At 37.9% G+C, this 25,590-nt stretch overlaps 1 protein-coding gene across 23 annotated transcripts in view; it reads left to right on the top strand.

Moving 5' to 3' along the window:
* Positions 1–25,590, top strand: part of LOC117421196 (calcium/calmodulin-dependent protein kinase type II subunit delta) — a 144,728-nt gene that overhangs the window by 80,295 nt on the left and 38,843 nt on the right. For 13 of the 23 annotated variants that reach the window (XM_059030822.1, XM_059030846.1, XM_059030874.1 and 10 more), the window contains exons 4-6: positions 11,406–11,460; positions 20,009–20,074; positions 21,359–21,431. In XM_059030822.1, the coding sequence (XP_058886805.1) occupies positions 11,406–11,460; positions 20,009–20,074; positions 21,359–21,431 (194 nt within the window). The remainder of the gene's footprint in view (positions 1–11,405; positions 11,461–20,008; positions 20,075–21,358; positions 21,432–25,590) is intronic. The other 10 variants (XM_059030833.1, XM_059030840.1, XM_059030848.1 and 7 more) reach the window with 1 other exon arrangement.

Genomic DNA, 25,590 nt, shown 5'->3' with positions numbered 1-25,590 from the left:
TTGTGCTGGGGGGGTTGGGCATTTGTCACCCATTTTCTAAGAATGATGAGCGACTAGGGTTTGCTGAGTAGATCATTATTCTCTTCACAACAGTAGTCAAAATATTTTATTATTAACACAACCCACAAGGGCAGTGGCACCACTACTGCTAACGCAGAATTATTGGGTGTAATGTTTGTTCTGCATTTTACCCCAGAAAATAAGTTTTTGAAATTTCTAATACAGGCACAACATTTAGCAGTTCCATTTCAGGAACTATTTGTGTAAAATGTAGAATTAATACCGTATCCTGTCCAGCAGTTTAACGTTAAAACTATGTGCTACTGTACATCAGAGCTTTGCTGCGGTTCCACAAAAAGAAATTGTCAAATGTCCATTTTTTATACCAGGAACATTACAGAAACCAAATTGAAAACCCCAGAGTATCTTATGATGTTATAAAGATTGCCCTGTGGCCAATCTAATTCAGAATATGATTAGCTATCCTGCCGGGTTGCAGTCCTTGTCTGCAGACTGTCAGACATGCTGAATGTCACTATTTGATTTATGATGTTTTTTGAGGACCATCAAGGGCTGGGAAAACCTATACATTTCATTTATTTTATTTATTATTAATGATCCATTTCTTTTGGCTCTTAAAGGGGTGATTTATGACCTATATACTCTTAAGGTGACCACTTTGGTGCATTAATAAAATGTTGTTCTGCAGGTAATGCATTGTGGTTTTCACATTGGTTTAGAGTGGAAGTATAATTAAACTAATAGGTGCCCCTAATCCCACTTTAACTGTGTGTTTATGGATAATGAAACCGGAATTGATTTATTTGAAAATGTCACCCTTAGGATGCGTATTGTGCTAAGTTACACAAACCAAAGGATTAATTCATAATTTTATTTAGTACATGAACACCAAACCCGAAGCAAATTAATTTGATTGGTTTACTGTACAAACTGCAGTTTTTGGATGTTGTTTTAGAATGTATAGCTATGGCCAAAGGTTTTGCATCACCTCGAATTTTAGATTGAGAAATAATGAAAAAAATATGTCAAGGTAACATTATTTGGCAGTTTTCATTCAGTGTTATGAACCAAAATGTGTTAATTCTGTAGGGTGATGCAAAACTTTTGGCCATAGCTGTACAATTTTTCAATCGTTTGTAAAACATGTTATTGAGACATTTTTAAAATGAAAGGCCTTTGGCCCGTGAAGACAGTGTTAGCCTAATTCTTCTTTATTTAATTAATTAAAATCTCTCTTTTTACTCCCCCAAAAACCTCAAATCCTATACAGTAGTGTTTCTCTGCAAATTAGATTAATGCTGCTGTTCATTTTTGCTACCTACGCATGAGATGCAAATAATGATTGAGCAAGTGGTGTGCTTTTAAACAATTGTAACTAATGGCAGTAATTACTGTGGAGAGGTGGGTTTTGACAGGGGGGCTGCTGCTTATATGTTCTAAAATATGAACATGAAAAGTACATTTTTTATATTATTTCCATCAACAAGTAACCAGCAAGAAAAAGGCTGACTGGGGTAGGGGATCTAAGCTGTATAATACAAGCCATTTATTTAATGTTCCACAATATATGTTTTCATTCGAAGAAAGCTGCAATATGAAAAGATTATGATTCTGGAAAGAGATTTGGTAGACAACTGTTCAACTTTATATCGTTTATAAAAATAGCAACAATTTATCCCCAGTTTAACTGTTCCCATGCCATTTAATAAAATAGAATTTTCTTTGAAACGTGGTTTCTTTAACCCATGATTAAACTTAGCTTGCTTAAATTACTGATTTATGTGTACAGTATACAGTACTTAACTGTTTTGTAATAAAATATCCTGGCCTACCTGATTTGTGTTGCTCAGGGGTGGAGCATTTGTTGCCAATTGTATCTAACTCAGACCGTTTATTACTAAATATCTTGGCATTCCTAAATGGATAGGCCATATTGTCTCCTTTTTTTACCCCAACAATGACTGAAGTATACAGAACTGAATTTTGTTCCAGTCGTGGAAGAAACACATTTTTTGTATGTCATGGTGACCTATCACAGACTTTGGGGTGTCTGGGTTTTTTTTATTTTTTTTTATTTTTTCAGGCAGATTGACTACAGTATTTGAATTGTTCTGGAGCGCTGGATAATCAATGTACAGAGTAAGAAATGCATTGATGGGTGCTTTCATCATGTGGTAGTCAAGTCTAGCAGCCAAGGAAAGTCTAGTGGCAAAGGGGTCACAGTCCCCCTTTTTCTGTGTTTGTTTTAAAGATTTGATTTGCCAACACAGCTTGTAATGCGTCATATCCTACTTACACAAGTCTCCCAGTGGTGAGAGCAGTGAGTCGATTTCAGTGATAAAAATATCTGTTCTATAATTAACAGCATAATTCCACATTATTGCCGTTTTTAAAATGTAATCACTTCAGGAAGCAGAATGTTCTAAAGATGTTTCTAATATGAGAAAGTCATCTTCAAAAAGTCTTTATAAAAACCCCCCAAGGTTTAAAAATGAATTTGCCTTTTTAGCTTCAGTACCATAATGTTTCCTTAAGAATTTTACAATGTAACTCTTGATTTCAAATGTATATGCTTTTCACCATTGCTTTCCTTACTAGACAGACTCAAACCACCTCTCTTCAGAAATACAGCTTGTATGGGATCTACTCAATTGATCTGAACAGTTTTGGATTCAAATAGATCTGTCACCATTTAGATAAATTAAATATAACTATTTGACTCTTTTTAGAGGCAGCCCCAGTGATTTGAGCCTGGCAAATAAATAATGGCCTAGACAGAAACAGCAGTAGATAATTATACACAACACAACAATGTGAGTGGTATCCATTTATGTAAAACATAATTCTAGAATTCTGTGGTACGTAAGCAAACTGAGATTGTAATTCGCTTATGAAGTGAAAATTAGGCTTTTAACTGCTGTGCAGTTAATTTGAAAAGGAGGATATCGTGCAATCAGGGTTAAGGTATTCCCTGTCCCCTACCAACAATGACTCTTCCAATTATTGAGCCATTGCAATCCCTACGTATAGTATGAGCAGAACTGGAAATTTCCCCTGTGAGTATTACAGAACACATCCTAACCTAACCAGTGGACGCAAGACAAGAATCTTCGACATTAAGATGCACAAGTTGTTCTCATTCATCTGTCTGTATAATGAACTGACACAGCTGTAATTCATGAGTGATAACTGAACATACTGATGCTATTCAGGTTGACGATAATGAAGATACAAAGCCTGTCTTTAAATTGCCTGATCTCTTTTGCATATAGAAAACTGTACAGATGCTGGCAAGCAGTAGTTTTAATGCACAGTTTGTGGCGAAAAGACTGTAACAGCCATTTACATTACTTGCAGTTAGTCATAAATCACAACATGATCTAATCTGCATATACTGTAATACAAAACATGTGATTTATGTTGGTGGACGTGTCATTATTAGATATCAATTAAAGTCAGTGGCCAGAAAACAGAGGACAAATAACTACTATGTGTTGTAGAAGAACTCACAATCTAAAATTCTTAATTAAAACTTAATTAAATGGACACTCAATCTTTTTTTTTTTTTTTTTTTTAGGAATTACTGATACCTTCCATATGTAAATTACCACGATTTCAGGTCTTTAGTTTGGTCTCATAACTAAAAAAAAAAAATGCTCCTTGATCTCTGCATCAAATAGTAAATAACACCTCTTAATTGCTACTTGCTGAAGATCTATTTGTATACACATCTACATTTAAAAAGCTCCCCTGATATTGGTATTCATACAGATATTAAGTAAACTTACTTTGACTCAACTCCCCATTGAAAATTGCACAGCACAGAGTATTCAATCAAGTAGTCTTTTTTTCTTATTGAAGACAATTAGCATTGGCTGTTTTTACAATTTACTTGTATTGCAGGATAATTATGCACCACCAATATGTTTTCTTAACAGAACAATGTTGTATTGATTATCTGTGAGATCTCTGGTTTCAAGGATATAGTAACTTTAAATGTTATAGTGTAATACACAACTTTTGTACTTCATCAGTCTCTTATCATATAGATAAAAAGAATAACTTATGTATACAACAGTAATGTGCTGCCAGTTTTGTTGTTGACCTGCTCATGAAGACTAAACAATTTTGTTCTACTGTGTGTTTTAATGCAGAGCTTTAAATTAAATAACGGGTTACAAGTTTTCCACACTTTATTGGTAAAGGTTTCACAGGATAGAAAGTGTACTTCCGGGGCTCCCGAGTGGCGCATCCAGTAAAGGCGCTCAATTGGCCAAGCGCCGCCCCGGGGGGGGGGGAGGGCTAGGTCGGCCAGAGTGTCCTCGGCTCACCGCGCACCACCGACCCCTGTATTCTGGCCGGGCGCCTGCGGGCTTGCCTGTAAGCTGCACGAGAGCGGCATTGTCCTCTGACGCTGTAGCTCTTGGGTGGCATCATGGTGAGTCCGCAGTGTGAAAAAAAGCGGTCGGCTGACGGCACACACTTCGGAGGACAGCGTGTGTTCGTCTTCGCCCTCCCGAGTCAGCGCAGGGGTGGTAGTGGTGAGCTGAGCCTAAAAATAATTGGCCATTTCAAATTGGGGAGAAAATAATAAAAAATAATTGGCAACGAATAAAAAAAAAAAAAAAAAAGTGTACTTCCTATGTGTATTACAAATAGGAAACTACAGTATGTGTGGTAAAGGGGCTGATGTAAGGATACGTGCAAAGTGATTTGTGGCTGCAAAACACCCATATTGCTGCCAAAAAAGTGAGACTAGCAGTCACTAACAACGTGGCAGATGTAAATAATGGTTTTCACCTGCCGTTCTGCACCCGCTATCAAATTAGCACTTTGCCATCATTAAGCCATTTCAATGATATTGAAATAAAGAAAAGAGCATGGCATTGGGTGGAGGTCCAGAATACTAAGCGGGCGCAAACATTATAATGATATATAAGGATTTTGCCTTGCACTTGGGCAATTGCTGACCCTCCAAAAACTTTGCACCTCCTCTGACAAGGTGCAAATCATTGTAGAAGCGAGTATAAAACCACACACCTTCAAAGACCTGTCATTGGCCTCAGGATGGCTGCTGTGATACACTTCCTGATGCAGCGACGCTTGGTTCTTGTTGAGGACAGGCAGGAAAGCCTTCGGAGAAGGGCAAGATGGAGAAGACCCAGCATATTCAAACCCAGGGTCACTTTGTTTGGGATGGTTTGTCCTCTCCGCTTGCTTCTCCAGCGGTGTCAGCTGTGATGTAGGTGGCGGCCCTACTCCTGTTCCTGCTGCGTTGAGTTTTGCTTTAGTTCGCTGCCGCAGGCCCTGACACCTTTTTGTCACCTGGTTGACTGTCCTCCTGGTAACACCGGAAGCATTAACTTTAGAGGGCCATATGGCCTCTTTGGTAGCATAACTGATGTTGGCTGAGGCTTATCCAAATAACTCAATTTCATGCGACTTCAGTCGTAAGGACTCTCAACTCCTCTTCAGAAAACATTTCTGCCTTTCCTCTGACATATTTTTTGGTTTGGTTTGATTTTCGAGCTCCACAAACCACATTCAGCGCCTACTGCTCTCTGTACTCCTAACTCACCTCACCTCTGGCCTATAAGTGCAGCCGGTAAATACCCTGATGCACAGGCGATGTTCATTGCAACCATCATTATCATGTTTGTGACTCATTATTTGTGCGTGTTGAGTAATTTGCATTGCTCTTAAGTTTACATAGGTCGCAGTGTAAAATAATTGCCTGTCCGCTATGCAATTTGGATTTTGCAGCCCCAAAGTGTGGTATTTGTGCCTGTAACTCAGGAAATCAGTGGGGAGAGAAAAAGTACTTTGTAGCGTTGTGATTAGAGCTGGTTTCACCTGTAGCCATATTCAGACTGCCACCATTTCCACCCCAAGGGGGAAACTTTGTGGGAACACAATTAGTATGCTGGTCACTGGAAATGAAGAGATTCCATGGTAGCTACAGTATGTGAATGGGCCCTCTGAATTAACAGATTATGGTAGTTTTCAGATACAAGGGGAAACCCCTTAGCAACAGTGGAATAAATGTATTACCCTTTCATGTTTTACAACACATCCCTGGAAAGGTAATTGCTAACATTTATATTACACATATTTTTTTAAATTGAGAATGTTCATATGAGTTTAGTGTGTTTTCTTCCTTCATTCAAGGTATGTAATCTAGAGAACCCAGTACATCATTCATGTGTGTCTAAATCACAACTTAATGGATCAAATAAGTGATGAGCAAATTGTAGGCTTGTGGACTGCTCACACATCTCACCTATTTACTGAAATTAATGTTCTCTTACCCATGGTTGTAAAAAGGGTTCGTCCCATAGCTTAATGCTGCCATTCTGTTTCAAGCCAGCATGCAAAATAAATCAAATAGGCTATGTACTGTGTATTTTACTAGCAATGTACCAGTGCGCAGTGTATTTAAAAACAGAAAGCCTCGAAATCCAGTTAATAGAATACATTTCTGTTATATGCAAACTTAGGAGTGAGACAGTACAGCATTCTGATAACATCAATCCATCCTTTCAGGTGTAACATGACATTTGGAACTTTACCAAGTCCAAAGAGAGTTTACCAATTGTTAGTTTAAAACCTCGGCTGGGCATTCTCAGGCTTGTTGCATATTTTGCTTACTCGTGATGTTATATGTACTTTTAACTGCTTTCATTTTAGCACCCCTCATGTTACATAATGCAGTAATAATGCTGGATATCTTATCAAATAATACCACTTGTCACAACAATGTAATTTCAAAAGATAAAGACCATACTTAAGCAAGCTTAAAAGGAAGTATACAAGGAAGTATATTCTGAAAAGAGATACACTTTTATCTCAAACTTTGTACATGGCTTGCATTCTATTAGCAAAAAAATTCAGAACTGCATATAATTTTCTGAAAAAGAACTACAGTACATTCATGAGTAGCACCCACAAGTATTTCTGTTGTATAAAAGGCATACAATAGCCATGGGGTAAATACAATACTGTATCAAATGTGCTAATTTTCCTCTATATTAAATATAGAAAAAGCTTCCCAGATGTAAAAGCAGTTCGCACCAAGAGAGCTTCCTGTGCTGTAAACAGCTTTCACAATATTAAAAGTTACTAGTCGTAGCCACTGAGGTTTGTTTTGGTGGAGCTATCTGGTGCTTTACTTTTTATCTAATCTTTTTTTATTTTTTTTGTAAATGAATGTCCCTTCAAGATAATTGATGTATATTACCAGGCAATATGGAAATACACATACCATATAAGTCTCAAATCCTACAAGCTGGAGTTTTTTTGTCAGCCTACAGATGTAATGTTTATAATTATACTTCAGTGGAAGATTCCCTGCACTCTGATTGGCTGAGCTAGAGGGATATGATTCCTGGTATATGCCCTTTAGAATCTTTGTAACCGCTTCACAAAAAAAACAAATCAAACAATATCACTTCCCTAGTTTTATTGTAATAAAATGTCATTTAAAGTAAATTTATCAAACCTTTTTATCAACATGTCAGTTGAAGAATGGGTAAATCATTATTGGATCAGACCTGACAAAACTAAAGTCCTCTAATGTTTTAAATCCGAACGCTGCACAAGGTCTGTTTTATAAAGTGTGGTTTGACATACAAATACATTTTGGATGGAGAGGCAGGAAAGGCTCAAGAGAATGACCTCATAATGCTTTCTTGATTGATACCGACAAAAAATGGTTTAAAGTTTGTAATTCTGCATTTCAATGAATCTACAACCCCACAAACACCTTGACCCTTTGCGGTCCTATGCAATTTTCCCTTTCCGGTCCAATGTCGGACCCTGTCCGACATCATCCCTGTCCGACATCATCAAAAAGACGTAAAAAACAGGTCTCTAGTTGTTTTTTCTTCAGAAAAAGCAGAGAAAACCATTCAATGGCCGAGTGAGACCGATAGGAGCCGAGAGAAGCCGAAAAAAAAGGGGGGTGGATCTGAGCAATACACTTAGCTCCGGCACCCACGGACATAAACAAACAAGATAGCTGCATCTGCATCCAGCGCGCAAAGAATATCACAGACATTTGCAGAGCTTTTTGAGATGTTATAGTAATAAAATAATGACTTGGATCGCATTATTGAGGAGTTTGGTGATAAAACGAGTGGTCAGGTTTATCGGTATGCACTACTATGAAGAGGTATGTGAAAAATACAGCGAACAAGGGGTGGGGCAGGGCTGGAGATGCAGTACTGAGTCTCCTGTTGATATGCAGTGCCTTTTAAACCTGTTTTTCTGTGAAAAAAAATATACAGCGCGTCTAAAATAAACTGCACGTGTGAAAATAAATTGGACCTGACGCGCCTGAGACACGCTGAATAAATGGACCGCAAAGGGTTAAAATCCAACTACCGAGGGAGATTGTGTAAGTGCTACGATATAATGAAATGTCTGAATAATTCGCCAGCTTTCTATCTTTATCCACAAACCAGGCTAGATCCAACAAGTTTGAGCGATGAAGATATCTGGTATACTTGCAGGCCATTAGGAAAAAATAAAATCGGTAACATGATGGAAAAAATTAGCATTGCTGCAGGTTTGAGCCGTTGCTGCACAAATCATTCAAGTAGGTCCACAATAGTGCAGTTATTGTCCAACACTGGTTTACAAAGCAGGGAAATAATGTCTGTGACTGGTCATCAATGCAAAAGTAGCTTTACAAGTTACTGGATTGTAAATGAAGCACAACTCAAAACCTGGTCAAACACTCAATCACCATCTTTAGCAAGTAGCATCACTTCCAAAGGTCACACTCCTTCTACTGCCCAATTACAAGGCAACTTTCCTGGAAGCATTTTTAATAACTGCGCAATATCTCAAAATATTCAAATCAATTACCAAGAAAAGAACTAAATAATAATAATTAACGCTTGCACAGTGTTTATTCAAATAAAGGTATACAGTTTTAAAAAACGTTTTGTACACAGTTTTAAAAAATGTTTTGTACACAATTTTATAGAGACACTCATAGGCAACATTTTTATAATGGAGGACTATATTTCATAGAATGTTAATTTTACAGTGGTTATGTGGGAGAATACATAAAACAAAATAAGTACAGTTAACATCAATAAAAATTATAATTAATTGTACTGTAACAATGAAGTATAAAAGCAATAAGACCCTCCACATGGACAGTACCAGGTGTTATGGACCGTTTGGTTATAATAGCCCCATTACCCGAATGGCCCGTAATGCCCTCTGTGTCAGGTCTTATCGCTTACTCAAAATACTGAAGTAATATTAAATAATAATTGCAACCCAGTATTCTACACACCTTGATATCAATATCCATTTAAAAGCTGAATTGTGAAACTGATATGTTTACCCCAATTGCTTACATCAACCTTATCTGTTGGTGTAAACATGTCTTTATATTCATGAAACACATACTCATTGTACATTATGCCTTCTTATTTGAGAGTAAATTACAGTTCACTTAAATGGGGTAATTTGTTTGTACTGTATGTAGCTAATGAGCTTTCACAAAACCTTTCAAGCTACTTTTAATCTGTTTCCCTGCATAATGTTATGAAGAACTTCCACCAGCTGTTAATAAATACATCATGTATTTTTACTGGAAATAAAATCCAACTATATAGAGCACTTTAGATTCTTGAATTAAAATGTAAAATAATTTGGAATTTCAAACTGAGTGCTTTCTACATTATGACACTGCAAACTAAAATGCTAGAGGAAAGTGTCCCTCTTTGTGTACAACAGTATAATATCACCTAGATATATTATAAAAGCCAAAAGCATTCAAACTAATCACATTAAAACCAAGACTTTTAATAAACTTATGGCAGGTATCAGAAATAAACAACCTCCTTAATTTGAATCAGTTATTTAAGCAACATTAAGAAATCTAGGCGATTCTGTGTTGGTTTGGACAAAAGCCTACACTCCTTCTCTCAGCTAATTTATTCATAGTAAAATTACTTGTCATTGTTCTGTTTAGACATCCCTCAGCTGAGCAAACAGAAGCGACAGCCACGTCAAGCCTGCTGCCTTCATTCCCACCTGGTTTCTTTTAATTTTGCTTGACTGTTTTACTGATGGGATTGAAACTCCGGTTCAGCTGTTGTACTATGTGCCAGTATACGAGTAGACACATCTCTTACACTTTAAGGTCTACATTTGCACTGCAAACTACCTGCGACTTTTTCATGGGACCTATATATATTTTTTTAACAAAACCACAACATATCATTGGTGCCAGATTAGAATTTTTACTTGCAATAATTTGTTTACATAATTGTATTACCATTAAAACCAGTATATAAGTCGCATTAGTATATAAGTCCCCCCCCCCCCCCCCCCTTTTGAGACAACAATTTCAGGAAAAGCCTATAGGTCACACTGGTGTATAAGTCGCTCCCCCCTTTTTAGGACCACCTAAAAATACCTAGAAAATAGAGTTATACAAAGGTTTTTATATTTGCCCATAACTTTATCACTCAATGACTGTGTCTTGTGACAGCTAAAAAGTTAATGGTAGATGGATGTTTTTTTTTTCTTCCAGTAATTCTGAAATTTGCTCCAATTTCAGTGCTGCCTGCACTGTAGATACACTCAGTTAGAGATTACACTGCAAGTACAGCACAGTATCTGTACAAAGTGATCTGTAAATGTCATTTAGTTTTTTTCATGTAGTGAATTACGTTGTGTTAAACCATGATTAACGGATCTCTGTGGGTTTAAAGTAGTGTTTGATAGCCTGTGTTGGTAAAAGTTTGTATTATTGTGATGGCTACATGAGTTCTCTCTTTAGACTTGAATGAGTGGTTATCTGAGTTGAAACTTGCTGGCTGATTCAGTTCCCCAGAATGACAACATCATGTTGTGTAATCTCAGCAGACTTTTTTCCTGGGTATTTTATGTGCAAGATCTGAAATTTGATCAGTTCAAAATGTATATATCCTGGATCAGGCAGGACAATTATTTAAAGGTACTACACAATAAATGGCACCAGGAACACGACAGATGAAAGGGAGCTATCTGTGCTGTTGCTCTCCAGTGTATAAACACAAAGCCTACAATGCTGCAAATAATACAGGAGTATCCTTAAAAAGTGTACACAGGGGCATTGTGCTGTACTAAGTTACAAAAATCTCTGTGTTCAAAACCCTGCATTAAATGTACAGTACTTAATTATAATGGATCTTAAAAAGGTTTAAGCCATACACATTTTTGCATTTCCAAATTAATTGCCTGACAAAACCATATTGTGGTACATGGTACTGAAAATGTTTTGTCGTTGTTAAAAGAAGAACATGCTTTTATAATGGTGGATTGGGTTGGAGGTTGTAGTCGACCTGTGCTGTTTTTAATCAGTGTATCTCTTTCCACAGTGAGACTCCATGACAGCATATCGGAAGAGGGGTGTCATTACCTAGTCTTTGATTTGTAAGTAAACATGTTTGTATTTATTTCCATAGACATTCTTATGTGTACAGTATGGGCTTTCATCCCTTATTTTCTGCCTTCATGGTCCTGCATGCACCACTGTAATCCAGTTTTCCACACCAGTATTTCTTTTCTGCTGGGCTGGTACAGTTCAATCCGTTCTAGTCACAGAAATGCAAATTCTGAAATGTTGTTTTCACATTGAAGTGTTTCTTTGAGAATACTGCTTCATAAAGCAACTGTGTTGCTCAGGCAGTTCACCCCAGAGAGAGAGTGAGATTTAATTTAGAAAACACCTGTATAAACCGCTTATGGAAGAAATCCTCTGGGAGACCTGCAAGTTGTTCTGAGTGTACTCGGTTTCCAGATGTTGCTTGCAAAGGGATTGGTCTTGGCATCATACATAGTGGTTGAGGGTGGGAGGGAGAAAGGGGGTGTGGTAGAGCTACCTTCCAAAGCTGTAAAAAGGATGCAGGAATGCACTGATTCAACGTGGCAAGTCTGCAAGGTGTGTTTCAATTGGGTTAAAGTCATCTGACCATTTTTCAATGTTTACAGACTCAAGTACCTTTCATTCTCTATCAAAGGCAGATCTTGCATGCATCATGTACAGAGTACATATTGTATCGCAAGTGGAGTTTTCATGCCATTCATTTTCATTGGGATTCCATATCCATTTATCCATCCATATATATATATATATATATATATATATATATATATATATATATATATATATATATAGGCAGGACACTGTTTAATTTACAGCATAACATAGCAACATGACTGTCAAACTTGGAGTGAAAGCCACATTTTCATACTGTACAGTATATTTTATTATTACATGTATTAAAAAACAGGACTTTAAAAAAGAAGAGAAAGACCTGTATTCAGTGTGCCCTATACTCTTGCAGTACTAACATAACAGAGAATCCCATTAACATAACAAATGCATCAGTCTTGCAAGGAACAGCTTATTTTCACAAAAGTCTGTGCTACATAAGATTACAACTGTATACTTATCGGTCAAGATTTACAATGGATAATACATCACAACAAGTAAAGGAAGGCATTCCTTTACACTCTCCAGAATAGATAAGCCCCTTTCTGAGGGGCTTCCTTAATCACTCTGCATGATCCAGTCCCATTAATATTCCTTGACTGCAGTTGCTAATTGCTTGTCTAATTACTGTCTTTGCTTTCAGTTGTTTTTGGGTTTCTTTTGAGTCATCCTTCCCTTGAAATCTCTTTCCGGAGATAGTGTGCAAGCGCTCGTCTCAACTCTTTACAGCTAGATATATTGGTTTGACCAGGCTTACTCATACAGTCATTTATTTTTATTGCCACTTACAGCAGTGGGTTTACAGTGCAGTGTGTGTTTATTCTGTTAATAATAGTTATGTTGTATTCCTCTGCTAAACTACTTTAGTTGCTCCAGTATTTATTTTATTTCTTTTTTTTTTTTACCAAGGAAAGTTTTTGACATTGCCAAAGATCTTATGCTGATTTTACTGTTCTAGCAAAATAGACATTTCATTTACCACTGGAAACTGCCTAAGAAAAGGAGGCAGTGCAGAATGTTTCAGTCATCAATTACCTCGGCATTTGTTAACAAACCACTGTGAACTATTATTTGCAGTCTTGGGTTGTAGATAATTACATCATCCATTAACTTAATGGTGCGCACTAACTTTTTGAAGTGTGGGTGTCTGGCTTTAGAAAGGTAAAAAAAGACACTAACAAAAAAAATGTTCTCTTCATTATCAGCTCATTTGTGTAAAGCATAATAAGAGTGTACATCTCTGCCGACTTGGCTTCCTTTTCATTACCGCACAGGGCAGTGGAAGCTGCTGTCATTCCTCCCACTTTAACCTTCATCTCAGAGGCAGAGCACACTTGGACTGTGTGGGATTAAATGTTATCACATCTTATCATACATCGGAAAATGATTATTTTAGACAGTGCAAAACTCATTATACAGAAAGATCATTTCTAAAACACACAACAGGATTGTCACACGAGGCAAAAAAAGTTTATACATTTCTTTTTAAAGAGTGACTTAAGTTCCTAACTGTATGTGTTTCTACAAGCTACATTTAAACACGTTCTCTGTTAACACTTTAAGGTGGTGCTTATATGTTTTAGTTCTGTAAATGTGCCACACATTCAACACCTCGTGTGCACCTCAGAAATAATTTGATATACATCATATTTGCTAAGTTTTAGAAACTCCTTGAAACAAATTTGCTCTGTTCTTGACCGCTGACTTAATTATGTCTGCAGTCATGTAAGTTTTTTCTTTTGAATAATTGGCTTCCCATTACAATAATTATTATTATTATTATTATTATTATTATTATTATTATTATTATTATTATTATTATTTGTTTATTTAGCAGACGCCTTTATCCAAGGCGACTTACAGAGACTAAGGAATACGTCTCACCCGAAAGACGGAGGACAAGGAGGTTAAGTGACTTGCTCAGGGTCACACAATGAGCCAGTGGCTGAGGTGGGATTTGAACCGGGGATCTCCTGGTTACAAGCTTTCTTTACCTCTTTACCTTTTCTTTAACCACCGGACCACACAGCCTCCTTACTCTTAAAACAATTACCCATTATGAGCCATTTATTTAAAATTTTACATACTATGAATTTAGCTCCTGGTAAATTGATTTTTTTATGATACTGATACTGCAAATGATTAAATTAAGGTTACATTTTGGGAACAAACTCTCCATACACATTACAGAAATAACAGAAAGTAGCTTACAATTTAACATTGTTCAAATATAATATTTGGCTGAGCTATCAAAGATTCTTTTTTTAGGAACTGCTTGACAGAAGTTCATGACACGTACAATTATTTAACATACAAGTTATTCCATGGTGTAGAGTTTTTGTGACAAAAAATAAAACGACGGTAAATGTGTTCACAAAAACACAGATGTCTATAGTCATGCTAGTTTAAAACTACAACAACAAATATGTGTTGCTATTTAATTCTTCCATTCATTAACAAACACTAATCAATGTCATTTTAAATATGGTGGTTACATGTAAATGTACTTTTAATTATCCCAGTAATAGCCACACACTAAGTGTAGCATCAATAAATGAGCTGAGCATTACTTGCATTTCCATTGTAAGATTAATTGAACAAGGAAAATTAACTCTGAATCTGGCGTATGGAATTCCTAATTAAAAATATTTATTCCATGCTCGCTTTTTATTCTGCTCTGCTTATATTCTTATATTTTACCATAAGGTTTAGCCCCAGAATAATACCGATTTCAGATGATTCTAATAAAATAGGACAACAGGATCAAATGTGTTAGAACAAGAAAAGCACCCTCCTGGCAATTGCTTTGAAATTTAAACCACAGTATAAAATATATTGTTTGGCTATTACACCCTCCCTTCTAGTATTAAACTCACTTTTAATGAGAGCAATAGGAATGGGAAAAAAGACTGTCATTGTATAGCAGTCTGATCCATTCCATGTTTTACTGTATCAGTAGTTCATAGGTAACTGGTGTGTCTTAATAAAACCTGTAATGGGACTCTTACTTCCTTCCCTTCAACTACATTAACTAGTCAAATTGGTCCTAACATGTGTACATCACTCACTGGATCCATTTGCAATGTACTATCCTAACTGCAACCATATGCTAAACAAAGGTCAAAGAACACCACCATGTAGATATCAATATTTCTGATGGGCATGGTCCTTGGTTGCTTATTTTTGGTAACAGTTTGCTTGCTTTTTCATTAGTTCTTCTGCAGTTCAAGGTATACAGCCTGTCCTGATCATTTGAATTTAGCTGCTCATTCCTCCACTAGAAGGATATGGATACCGATTTCTGCAGCCCACAATCCTAACTGGGGCTGGAAGAGTCCCAGGTCAAACTGGTGGATAGAAACAAGACTTTACTGTCCATTATTGGTGCCTGGTCTGGGTTGAATCCTCTCGTACCTCCCTCTGCACTTCTCCAAGTACCTGTATCAGCTTACCAATATATTTGGTCAAAACACAGCTATTCTGTAAAGCTTGTACCAGCTGCAATACAATATAGTGTGTGCATTATCACAAGTGTATTCTATTGCAAAGGCCCATGTGCCCTTGAGAACCATTTATGTTGGCTAGATTACCTTAGCAATGCTATTGTTATGCTAAAAGCACATGCAATGGATTTTTGAGTGAAAGAAAATGCCAGTCACTGTCAAGCATCATACATTCTATGAGCTGATGAAGTGCATTAGTATTGTTCTTTTGGTAGTGTAGAACATCTGTCTTGTCCCCTGCTGTTATTCCTTAGTTTTGCTTGTTTAATGAGCATGTGCATTTGAGTTTGAAAACAAAGTTACTATTCAGAGCCTTACCAGCTCAGTACATAATTCATGCAAATCTAGGACTCCATTGAATACGGGAAGACATGAAACAACACAATAAATGGCAGTTATGAATATTTCAGTTTTATTGAAGTCCAGGAACCAGAATCTGCAGGTGATTCAAGTCTTACCTTGTTTCTTAAGTTTTAGTTGTAGGTGGCATTTACATTCCTCAAACATTTGTTTTACATGTTGGCTATTCTAATGCCAGGGTTTACATGTTATGAGGCAATATACACTAGTCCCTTGCTTTATTTTATATTAAATATAAAATGGATTGTCCTAAAGTAACATTAATGTTTTCTCTGTACACATTACATTATGTAAAAATTTAAATCTGTACAATATGCCTATACAGTATACAGTACAGCAGTAAAATCAAATGAATACTTAGCAAACTTTATTTTTTACTTTAGCTGTTTGTTCAGTAACTTGTTCACAGTGTGTTCATAAAGTTTATTCAAAGCCTCCTGTCTTTGTTGGAGAAGAGAAGAGTGTCTGTGATATTATTTATAATATGCTGAAATAATCCATGAAAGTAATCAGTCTGTCATTCAAACCAAGACTAGTTGCTATTGCTGTTTGGTTACTGCATTGCCGATGACAGCAAGCACAATTCTCAATTGAAGCACTCATCTGGAGAGTGTAAGTTAAGTACGTAAATCATATCTAGATTTCGGACTTTGACTGGGCAATTATGGGCACTCCTAAATATGCCCAGGCAAAACCCAGAATGAAAGGTCTTTGTTATTCATTTTGGACTTTGACCAGGCAATTTGCGAATCACCCAGTTTCGGGGTTTGCACGTAACTTAAGCATTATTGCAAAATATTCCCTGTATTCTGTGGGAGGGTTAAGGCAGATTCTGTGTTTTAATGTATCATTGATTCTTACTAATATAGTCTTTTTAATACTGTGTACTTATCAGTTCACTGCACGCCATTGTTTGAAATAAAAGTTGCTGTTTGTTTGTTTTACCCATGTGACAGAATAAAGAAGAACTTTCAATGCAGTACCTGTTTGATTTATAGATCAGTTAATAAAACGTCAGTTAATTGTATCATGAACTTTTCCCAGGAGGTGGAGAGCAGACAGCAGTTTACAACACAGCTTTATTATATATATATATATATATATATATATATATATATATATATATATATATATATATATATATATATATATATAGATATATATATATATATATACAGACATGCTCAAATTTGTTGGTACCCTTACAGCTCATTGAAATAATGCTTCATTCCTCCTGAAAAGTGATGAAATTAAAAGCTATTTTATCATGTATACTTGCTTGCCTTTGGTATGTCATAGAATAAAGCAAAGAAGCTGTGGAAAGAGATGAATTATTGCTTATTCTACAAAGATATTCTAAAATGGCCTGGACACATTTGTTGGTACCCCTTAGAAAAGATAATAAATAATTGGATTATAGTGATATTTCAAACTAATTAGTTTCTTTAATTAGTATCACACATGTCTCCAATCTTGTAATCAGTCATTCAGCCTATTTAAATGGAGAAAAGTAGTCACTGTGCTGTTTGGTATCATTGTGTGCACCACACTGAACATGGACCAGAGAAAGCAAAGGAGAGAGTTGTCTGAGGAGATCAGAAAGAAAATAATAGACAAGCATGGTAAAGGTAAAGGATACAAGACCATCTCCAAGCAGCTTGATGTTCCTGTTCCTGTGACAACAGTTGCAAATATTATTACGAAGTTTAAGGTCCATGGAACTGTAACCAACCTCCCTGGGCGCGGCCGCAAGAGGAAAATCGACCAGAAGATTGAACAGAAGGATAGTGCGAATGGTAGAAAAAGAACCAAGGATAACTGCCAAAGAGATACAAGCTGAGCTCCAAGGTGAAGGTATGTCAGTTTCTGATCGCACCATCCGTCGCTTTTTGAGCGAAAGTGGGCTCCATGGAAGAAGACCCAGGAGGACTCGACTTTTGAAAGAAAAACATAAAAAAGCCAGACTGGAATTTGCTAAAATGCATATTGACAAGCCACAATCCTTCTGGGAGAATGTCCTTTGGACAGATGAGTCAAAACTGGAGCTTTTTGGCAAGTCACATCAGCTCTATGTTCACAGACAAAAAAATGAAGCTTTAAAAGAAAAGAACACCATACCTACAGTGAAACATGGAGGAGGCTCGGTTATGTTTTGGGGCTGCTTTGCTGCGCCTGGCACAGGGTGCCTTGAATCTGTGCAGGGCACAATGAAATCTCAAGACTATCAAGGCATTCTGGAGCGAAACGTACTGCCCAGTGTCAGAAAGCTCTGTCTCAGTCGCAGGTCATGGGTCCTCCAACAGGATAATGACCCAAAACACACAGCTAAAAGCACCCAAGAATGGATAAGAACAAAACATTGGACTATTCTGAAGTGGCCTTCTATGAGTCCTGATCTGAATCCTATCGAACATCTATGGAAAGAGCCGAAACTTGCAGTCTGGAGAAGGCACCCATCAAACCTGAGACAGCTGGAGCAGTTTGCTCAGGAAGAGTGGGCCAAACTACCTGTTAACAGGTGCAGAAGTCTCATTGAGAGCTACAGAAAATGTTTGATTGCAGTGATTGCCTCTAAAGGTTGTGCAACAAAATATTAGGTTAGCGGTCCCATCATTTTTGTCCATGCCATTTTCATTTGTTTTATTATTTACAATATTATGTTGAATAAAAAATCAAAAGCAAAGTCTGATTTCTATTAAATATGGAATAAACAATGGTGAATGCCAGTTACTTTTGTCAGTTTCAAGTTATTTCAGAGAAAATTGTGCATTCTTCGTTTTTTGTGGAGGGGTACCAACAAATTTGAGCACGTCTGTATATATATATATATATATATATATATATATATATATATATATATATAAGATTTCTAACAAAGTATGGTGGTTTGCTTAATTAAAACAGTCAATATGAGCAGTCTGGATTGCCCGCAACTCTAAATCCCTATATATTAACTTAACATGCTAGAGTTTTTAAAGTAAACAGTTTTTTGTTTCTTAAAAAAAAAAAATGTGTTATGTGTATATTGAGAAGCCTTTTGTGAGTTAATGATAACATAATAACGAATTATCTTACAAGCCCAGTATGGTGCTGTTTTATGCCTGCAGTAGATGGATGTATTTATTAATACCACAGCTAAAAAAGAAGCAGCAATCATTGGTTTAACAATTGATAGGATTGCACTTTAATAACATGGATTTCTACGCATCATAACAGAGTTCAAGGTCTAGATCTTATTAATACACGTTTTCAGTGAAGGGTAATGTGGGTACAAAATAGGGGATAAATGTCAGTTATGATGCTTCTGAAAATGTTTTAGGATTGAAGCATCGACTAGATTTGGGTTTCATGGCAAATTGAGGAATTAGAGAAATATTTTTCAGAACCAAGAAATGTCGTTTGGGTTAAATGAAAGTGAAATTCACAAACTAAGGAGAGTTCCAGCTTTGAAGACATAATTTAGAGAATACTTCTAGCAGTCTTGTTTTAAACACAAGACAGGAGAAAGAGACAGATTACCGGTAACAAAGGTTTTTAAACTGTATTAAAGATATAATCTATAGAGAGGCTTGTGGTTTTGATATTTTTTTTAATGACCTTTACAACACATGTTATTAAGTCAAATTCAGCATATCTTATTGGACATCCCCTACAAAATGGGGTATATTGGAGTCAGTCACACATGTACAGTTGTCACAATTGTACAATTATTTTTCCATATATCTAGAGAACCGCATATCCAATTGTAATGAAACTTGGTGTTAGATTCGGGGAATGTATGGGAGTGTCTGTCTGGCCATACTGACGTCCATCTGTACAGCACACTTACAATGTTGCAAATCTGGAGAACTGTTCATCCAATTGACATGAAACTTGGAATAAAGTTATTTTTTTTTTTGCAGAACTTATTGAGAGTATCAGATTTTTTGGGCATGTATAATTCTGTATGTCACACTTACATTTTTGCACATATCTGGAGAATCACTTATCAAATTGTTGTATACTTTTCTGTAGATATTGTTGATGTACCGTATGTCTTGATCATCATACCGATAGCTCTAATTTTTAATTTACAGCCATGGTGGGAGATGTGTGTTACTGAAACGCTTATTATGTATTACAGAGTTACCGGAGGGGAATTATTTGAAGATATTGTAGCTAGAGAATACTACAGTGAGGCAGATGCCAGGTAAGTGTGTGGCATCCTTGCCACTAAAATTAAAAGCAAATTGTGCCTTTTAAGTAAAGTGGAAATATAAAAGTAAATAAATAAAGATATCTTTCTAATTGTATTTTAAATTGTCTAAAGGACATCAAGGAAGATACATCAATGACTGGTTTCTTATTGAACCTGCAATACACTGTAGACCACTAAAACATGAAAACAAGTAATGCTTAAATGCTAGTTTCTGCTACCAGAGCCCTATTATTATGTGTTCCTCTAAGAACTGTACTCAGCTATGACTCATTTAGTGTAATTAAAAAAAATAATAATAATAATTACACAGTTCCAGTAACACTTGTAAGTCACCTTGGATAAAGGTGTCTGCTAAATAAATAAATAAATAAATAATAATAACACCACACACACCAGAATTGACAGCAGAGGTACTCATTTTGCCCCTCATAATTTAATAAGCCATGATTACTCACACATTTATTTGTGTGTTTTGGATCAGCACATATCAGACTCAATAAAAAAGGTCTCTCTAATAATTGTCAGAATGGCTGAAAGCGTATGGGAGCTTTTCTGAGATGCGCTGTGTCTTAAACTGAAGCGTGAAGGATCTCTGGCATCTTGCAGTTTTTTTTATTGTTTATATTTATTCACATTACATATATTTTTTGTATATTTCTCCTAATTTGATGTCATGCACCACTTAGTTTGTACTGCTTAAGCAATGAATTTAACTTGTTTGTCTGATTTCTGCTTCAGAACCCTGTGACGAGACAGGTGTCTGTCTGAATGTTTTCTGTTGCCGTTTCATTCTGTTTCTGATTAACTTATTGTTTTCTCTTTCCATTTTCCTCTTTTTTGTTGCTTTTTGAGCCTATAAAAACTGAAATTATTTAGAACCTTTACTTTTTACAGCCATTATTTATTGCTAAGACAAGCATGTTACAGTTGATGTTTTTTTCACTTAAGATTATATCTAAGTGACACTTATTGATAATAATTTGTACAAAATAAAAATTAAACATATAAAAGGTCAGTGAGTTAGCTGTAATCATATTAAAGTGATTGTATACTTCTAAATTATAAACTTAGAAACTGTTTAAATGTTTTGTTAAGCCATATTCTGTTAATCACTGTCTAGTTTGTATTATTTACTGTCAGCTAGCAATGATGTCTTGATTGGCTCACATTTTAAGTATTAAATTTGACACTAGCGAAAAGTGTTACATTTCTGTGTATTTGTTGTGATGATGTTTAAAATGTTCTCCCTTCCATTCTGCCCTTGTATCTTTACAGTCATTGTATACAGCAAATTCTAGAAAGTGTAAATCAGTGCCACCAAAATGGCATAGTTCACAGAGACCTGAAGGTCAGTATATAGTGCCAATGAAATCCATACAAACCCATAAAAACACCACAAATACAAAATCAAACTTAAAGAAGTTGGATGGGAGTGGGGAAAGAGTCATATCACAACTTTCCCTTTCTCATAGCAAAGCAAATCTGCATGTAGCCTTTTACTAGTTTGCTAGTCCACAGGTTGTTGTGCATGAAGATTCACAGAGGCGACATACATTGGTTTGAAGACATGCCACAATTAAAACTGAAGGGTTTAAGCAACAGCGCCTCTATGGGTCAGATGCACCGCAGTCTGTGGATTAAACACCACTTCTGTTTTGAGACTTTTGGGTTGTGATACTATAGCAAACCAACTGATCACACATTACTCCAATAGACTGCAAAGGGACCCTTGAGGCTGCAGTAACAATTCCGCAAAAAAAAAGAAAAAAGTAAAAACTTGTTAGTATAGTATTTTCAGTCTATTATGGATGCAAAATACCAGATGGTTCTATCGCCAATATTGATTCACTCAAATAATTCATTGCAAATTTGAATTAGCGAGTACCAGTGCAGTCAATGCTAGTACTGCATTTTTATTTTGCTTTAACAATTTGTAGTCTTTGATAATTTACATTGCCATTGTAGTGCTGCTGGCTCACTTTCATGCAAAGAACCATGAAAAAAACTAAAAGAGCATATAACAATATTCCAGCTGGGGTTACCGCTTCTCTATTGGAATAATAATGTGTGTTTCCCTTTAAGTACGAAATGTAACCATTACTGAATGGGTATTTACCTCCTAAAGACATGAATCCTGAATACTTTTTACCAAAGCTGCTCCTTTGAGTCTGTGATGCAGTCTTGACCCTGCCTCTGAGGGATCAGAAAGACTGCAGTCACAGATCTCGGCGTTATTTTTCTTTTTCAAGACTGACCTGATCGGAGAGCCTTGTTCAGATAAGTACATTGTTGCATATATCTGTATATATTTCACATTTTATATGTTTTTACACATTTAGTATGTGATAATTAAACAAATCGCTGTAATAGTTTTTCTTTTTATGCATATTTGTGTGCACTACAGCCTTGTGCCCCGCGTGAAGCCAGCGGCTCAAGTTGCTCCTTCCCAGGGACCCAGCAACATAAGTCGGCTGACCTTGTGCTCTCCCCCCAGGCTGCATAGCCACAGCTGGAGCTTAATTTCTTTTTTTAATTTCGTTTTTGCTAATTAACACCATACAAGGCGTTTTTATATTATTTATGTAATTGTTAAATTACTGTTTTTTGTTGAATTTTTTTTTTCTCCTTGTGTTTTTTCTGTGTTTTACAGATACCACAAGCAGGCCTGTCAGTAAGAGCAGCTGCTGTGCTCAGCAGCATTGAGTAGGTCCGAGATACTTGCTTCCGCTTGTTGTTGCTTGCAATTACACCCATAGTATCTCGATGCTGTTTTGGTGACCAGCTATTTTAGCATCACCATTGCGAAGGCTGTTAGTTCATTCTAACAAGCAGGCTTCCCTCAGTCTCATGTTACTGCCAGTGGCTTTTACAGGTGGGCACGTTGCGACCCGCGGTGACTGCGACCCGCAGAAGAGGAAGAAGTTGCACTCAGAGCAGATGAAACAAAATCTGGGCAGCTGTATCCCACCAGGGAACTGTTCTTGCTGAATTGCTGCGGGAATGCTCTGCGCCACTTGCCCCGCCTGCCCCCTTGGGGCCCCACGGGGCTGCGAACACAGATTGGCCACAGGAGGGCATACTGTCCATCACTACCTCTGAGGAGGTGAGTGAACAGGAGCTGGCTTTCCCATCTGAGGACGTGGAGTCGGATGGCACGTCCCCAGACATAAAACTCTCCCTGTCGGCAGAGCTCATACTGCTAATCAAGAAGGCCTTGCTAGTGCCCTGGCCTGCAGCAGGGGAAACAAGGCAATCCATTTTTGATGATAAGCCTAATGCCTCTCCCAAATCCACACAGCTCAACAGAGCACTAACGGTAATAACGTTCCAGAAACTTCTGGGCCTGATGGCAGCAGCTTCCCATTCGGTCTCCTGCATATGCGCCCTCTGCAGACCTGGATCAATTGCAGGGTCTTCCAGTCCACGTTGAACCGTGACCGCTAATTGACAGTGTCACACCTCTGTTTAAGGGCACTCTCTTGGTGGAAACAGCCAACCCATCTACACCTAGGCTTTGTGCTGAGCAGTGTCACCAGAAGGGAGGTCATCACCATAGATGCATCTAGCCTGGGCTGGGGCGCTGTATGAAATGTCTGAGGTGTACAAGGTGTGTGGAACCCCCCCCATGGAAGAGTCTCCACATCAGTGCTTTAGAGCTGCAGGCAGTTTACCTGGCCTGGCAAATTTTTTTTCAGGAGGTTCAAGGGAGACATGAGCTTGTCCGTAACCACCAGGGCCACCCAGTCTCAATCGCGGGCCTCACAAGATTTTGCTGTGGGCACACGAGAACCTCCTCTCACTTTGGGCTGCTCATTTGCCCGGGGTGACGAAATGGGCTGCGGACCCCCTTTCAAGGGGAGTCCCCAGCAACTCAGAGTGGAAGCGTCACCCTGAGGTGATGAGCCTCATCTGAGAAAGGTTCGGCAGAGCAGAGATAAACCTCTTTGCTTCCCAGGAATCAACCCACTGTCCCCTCTGGTTATCCATATAAGAGGCGGGGAACCGCTGGGAATAGATGCCTTGGCACACCAGTGGCCGAGGCATCTATTATACACCTTCCCACTGCTTGCGCTGCTCCCATTGTGTCTGAAGAAAACCAGGCGTGTACAGGCCAAGGTGCTCTTAGTTGCCCCATATTGGCCCAGTGAAAATCTGGGTTTCAACCCTGATGCAGCTACTGAGCGGCCAGCCGTGGAGACTGCTGACGTGCCGCGACCTGCTCAGCCTGCAACTCTGGGTCTGGCCCCTGAACGTCTACATTTGAGCCGTCTGTGACTTTCCAACAGTGTTATTGACACCCTACAGAATGCCAAGGCAGGGTCCACGTGTTCCCAGTACAGGTACAAGTGGGCCATCTTTCATAAGTGGTGTCTGCCTCGTGGGTTTGACCCCGCGGCTTGTCCCATGGCAGTTATACTGCAATTTTTGCAGGACCTTTTGACAAGGGGAAATCCCCCTCCATGTTAAAGGCCTATCTGGCAGCTATTTTAGCTTGCCATGTCAAGATCGACTCTGTCTCCCCAGGAGCTCACTTCCTGGAGAGGCAATTTTTGAAAGGGGCTTGGCAGCTTTGTCTGCCTATGAAAGACATTGTTCCTGCTAATGCACTCATGAAGCAGCTATTTGAACCCCTGCATTCAGCTGAACTGAAATTGCTATATTTTAAAATGGACTTCTTGCTTGCTGTAACCTCTGCAAAGTGGGCGAGTGAGATGCAGGCATTCTCTATCACGAAAGCTTGCTTATTTTTTACAGAGGCCAGGACAAAGGTTACGCTCCATACCAATCCTGCCTTCTTGCCGTAGACTACCTTGGCTTTACATGTCAACCAGTCTGTGGAATTGGAGGCTTTCCATCCACCTCCTTTCCAGTCTGACAAGGAGCAACAGCTACATACGCTCTGCCCAGTTTGGGCCTTGGCGTATTATGTTGACAAGACGAAAAGTTGGAAGCAGTCCGAACTATTTTTTGTCTGCTATGGGGCACAGTCACGAGGTCAAGCCCAGTCTAAGCAGCGGCTGTCCAAGTGGATGTCAGACAGTCATCACTGCCTATGAGCTGGCTAACTTGCCCCCTCCAGAAAAGCTCACGGCCCATTCAACCGGGGGCCTTGCAACTGTGTGCTTTATTCCAGGGCATATGCAATGCGACGGTGTGGGCTATACCTTTTCTAGTTTCTACAGGCTAAATGTCGTGGGTCCTCAAAAGCCAGGTTTTGGAACTACAGTGTTATAAGGGCGGCTTCTCAGTAAACCCTTACAATAAAGGCACAGAGGTGGAATTCTCCCTTCATTTTTCCATCCTAGCGACTTGTCACCGGGGTACCGAAGGGTGACGCACAAGCCAGCCTTGTTCTGCAGTCGTGCCCTTGCAACGGCTTGGGTATACTCACACATTCAGTAATGGTTACATTTTGTACTTAAAAGGGAACACTAGGTTATTATCATAACCCTGGTTCCCTGAAATAGAAATGTAACCATTAACCCTTTGCGGTCCATTTATTCAGC

The sequence above is a fragment of the Acipenser ruthenus genome, chromosome 1 (assembly GCF_902713425.1).
Source record: "Acipenser ruthenus chromosome 1, fAciRut3.2 maternal haplotype, whole genome shotgun sequence".
In the NCBI taxonomy this organism is placed as follows: domain Eukaryota; kingdom Metazoa; phylum Chordata; class Actinopteri; order Acipenseriformes; family Acipenseridae; genus Acipenser; species Acipenser ruthenus.
Note: the sequence above shows the minus strand (reverse complement) of the source record. Positions and strands in the feature narration are given on the sequence as shown.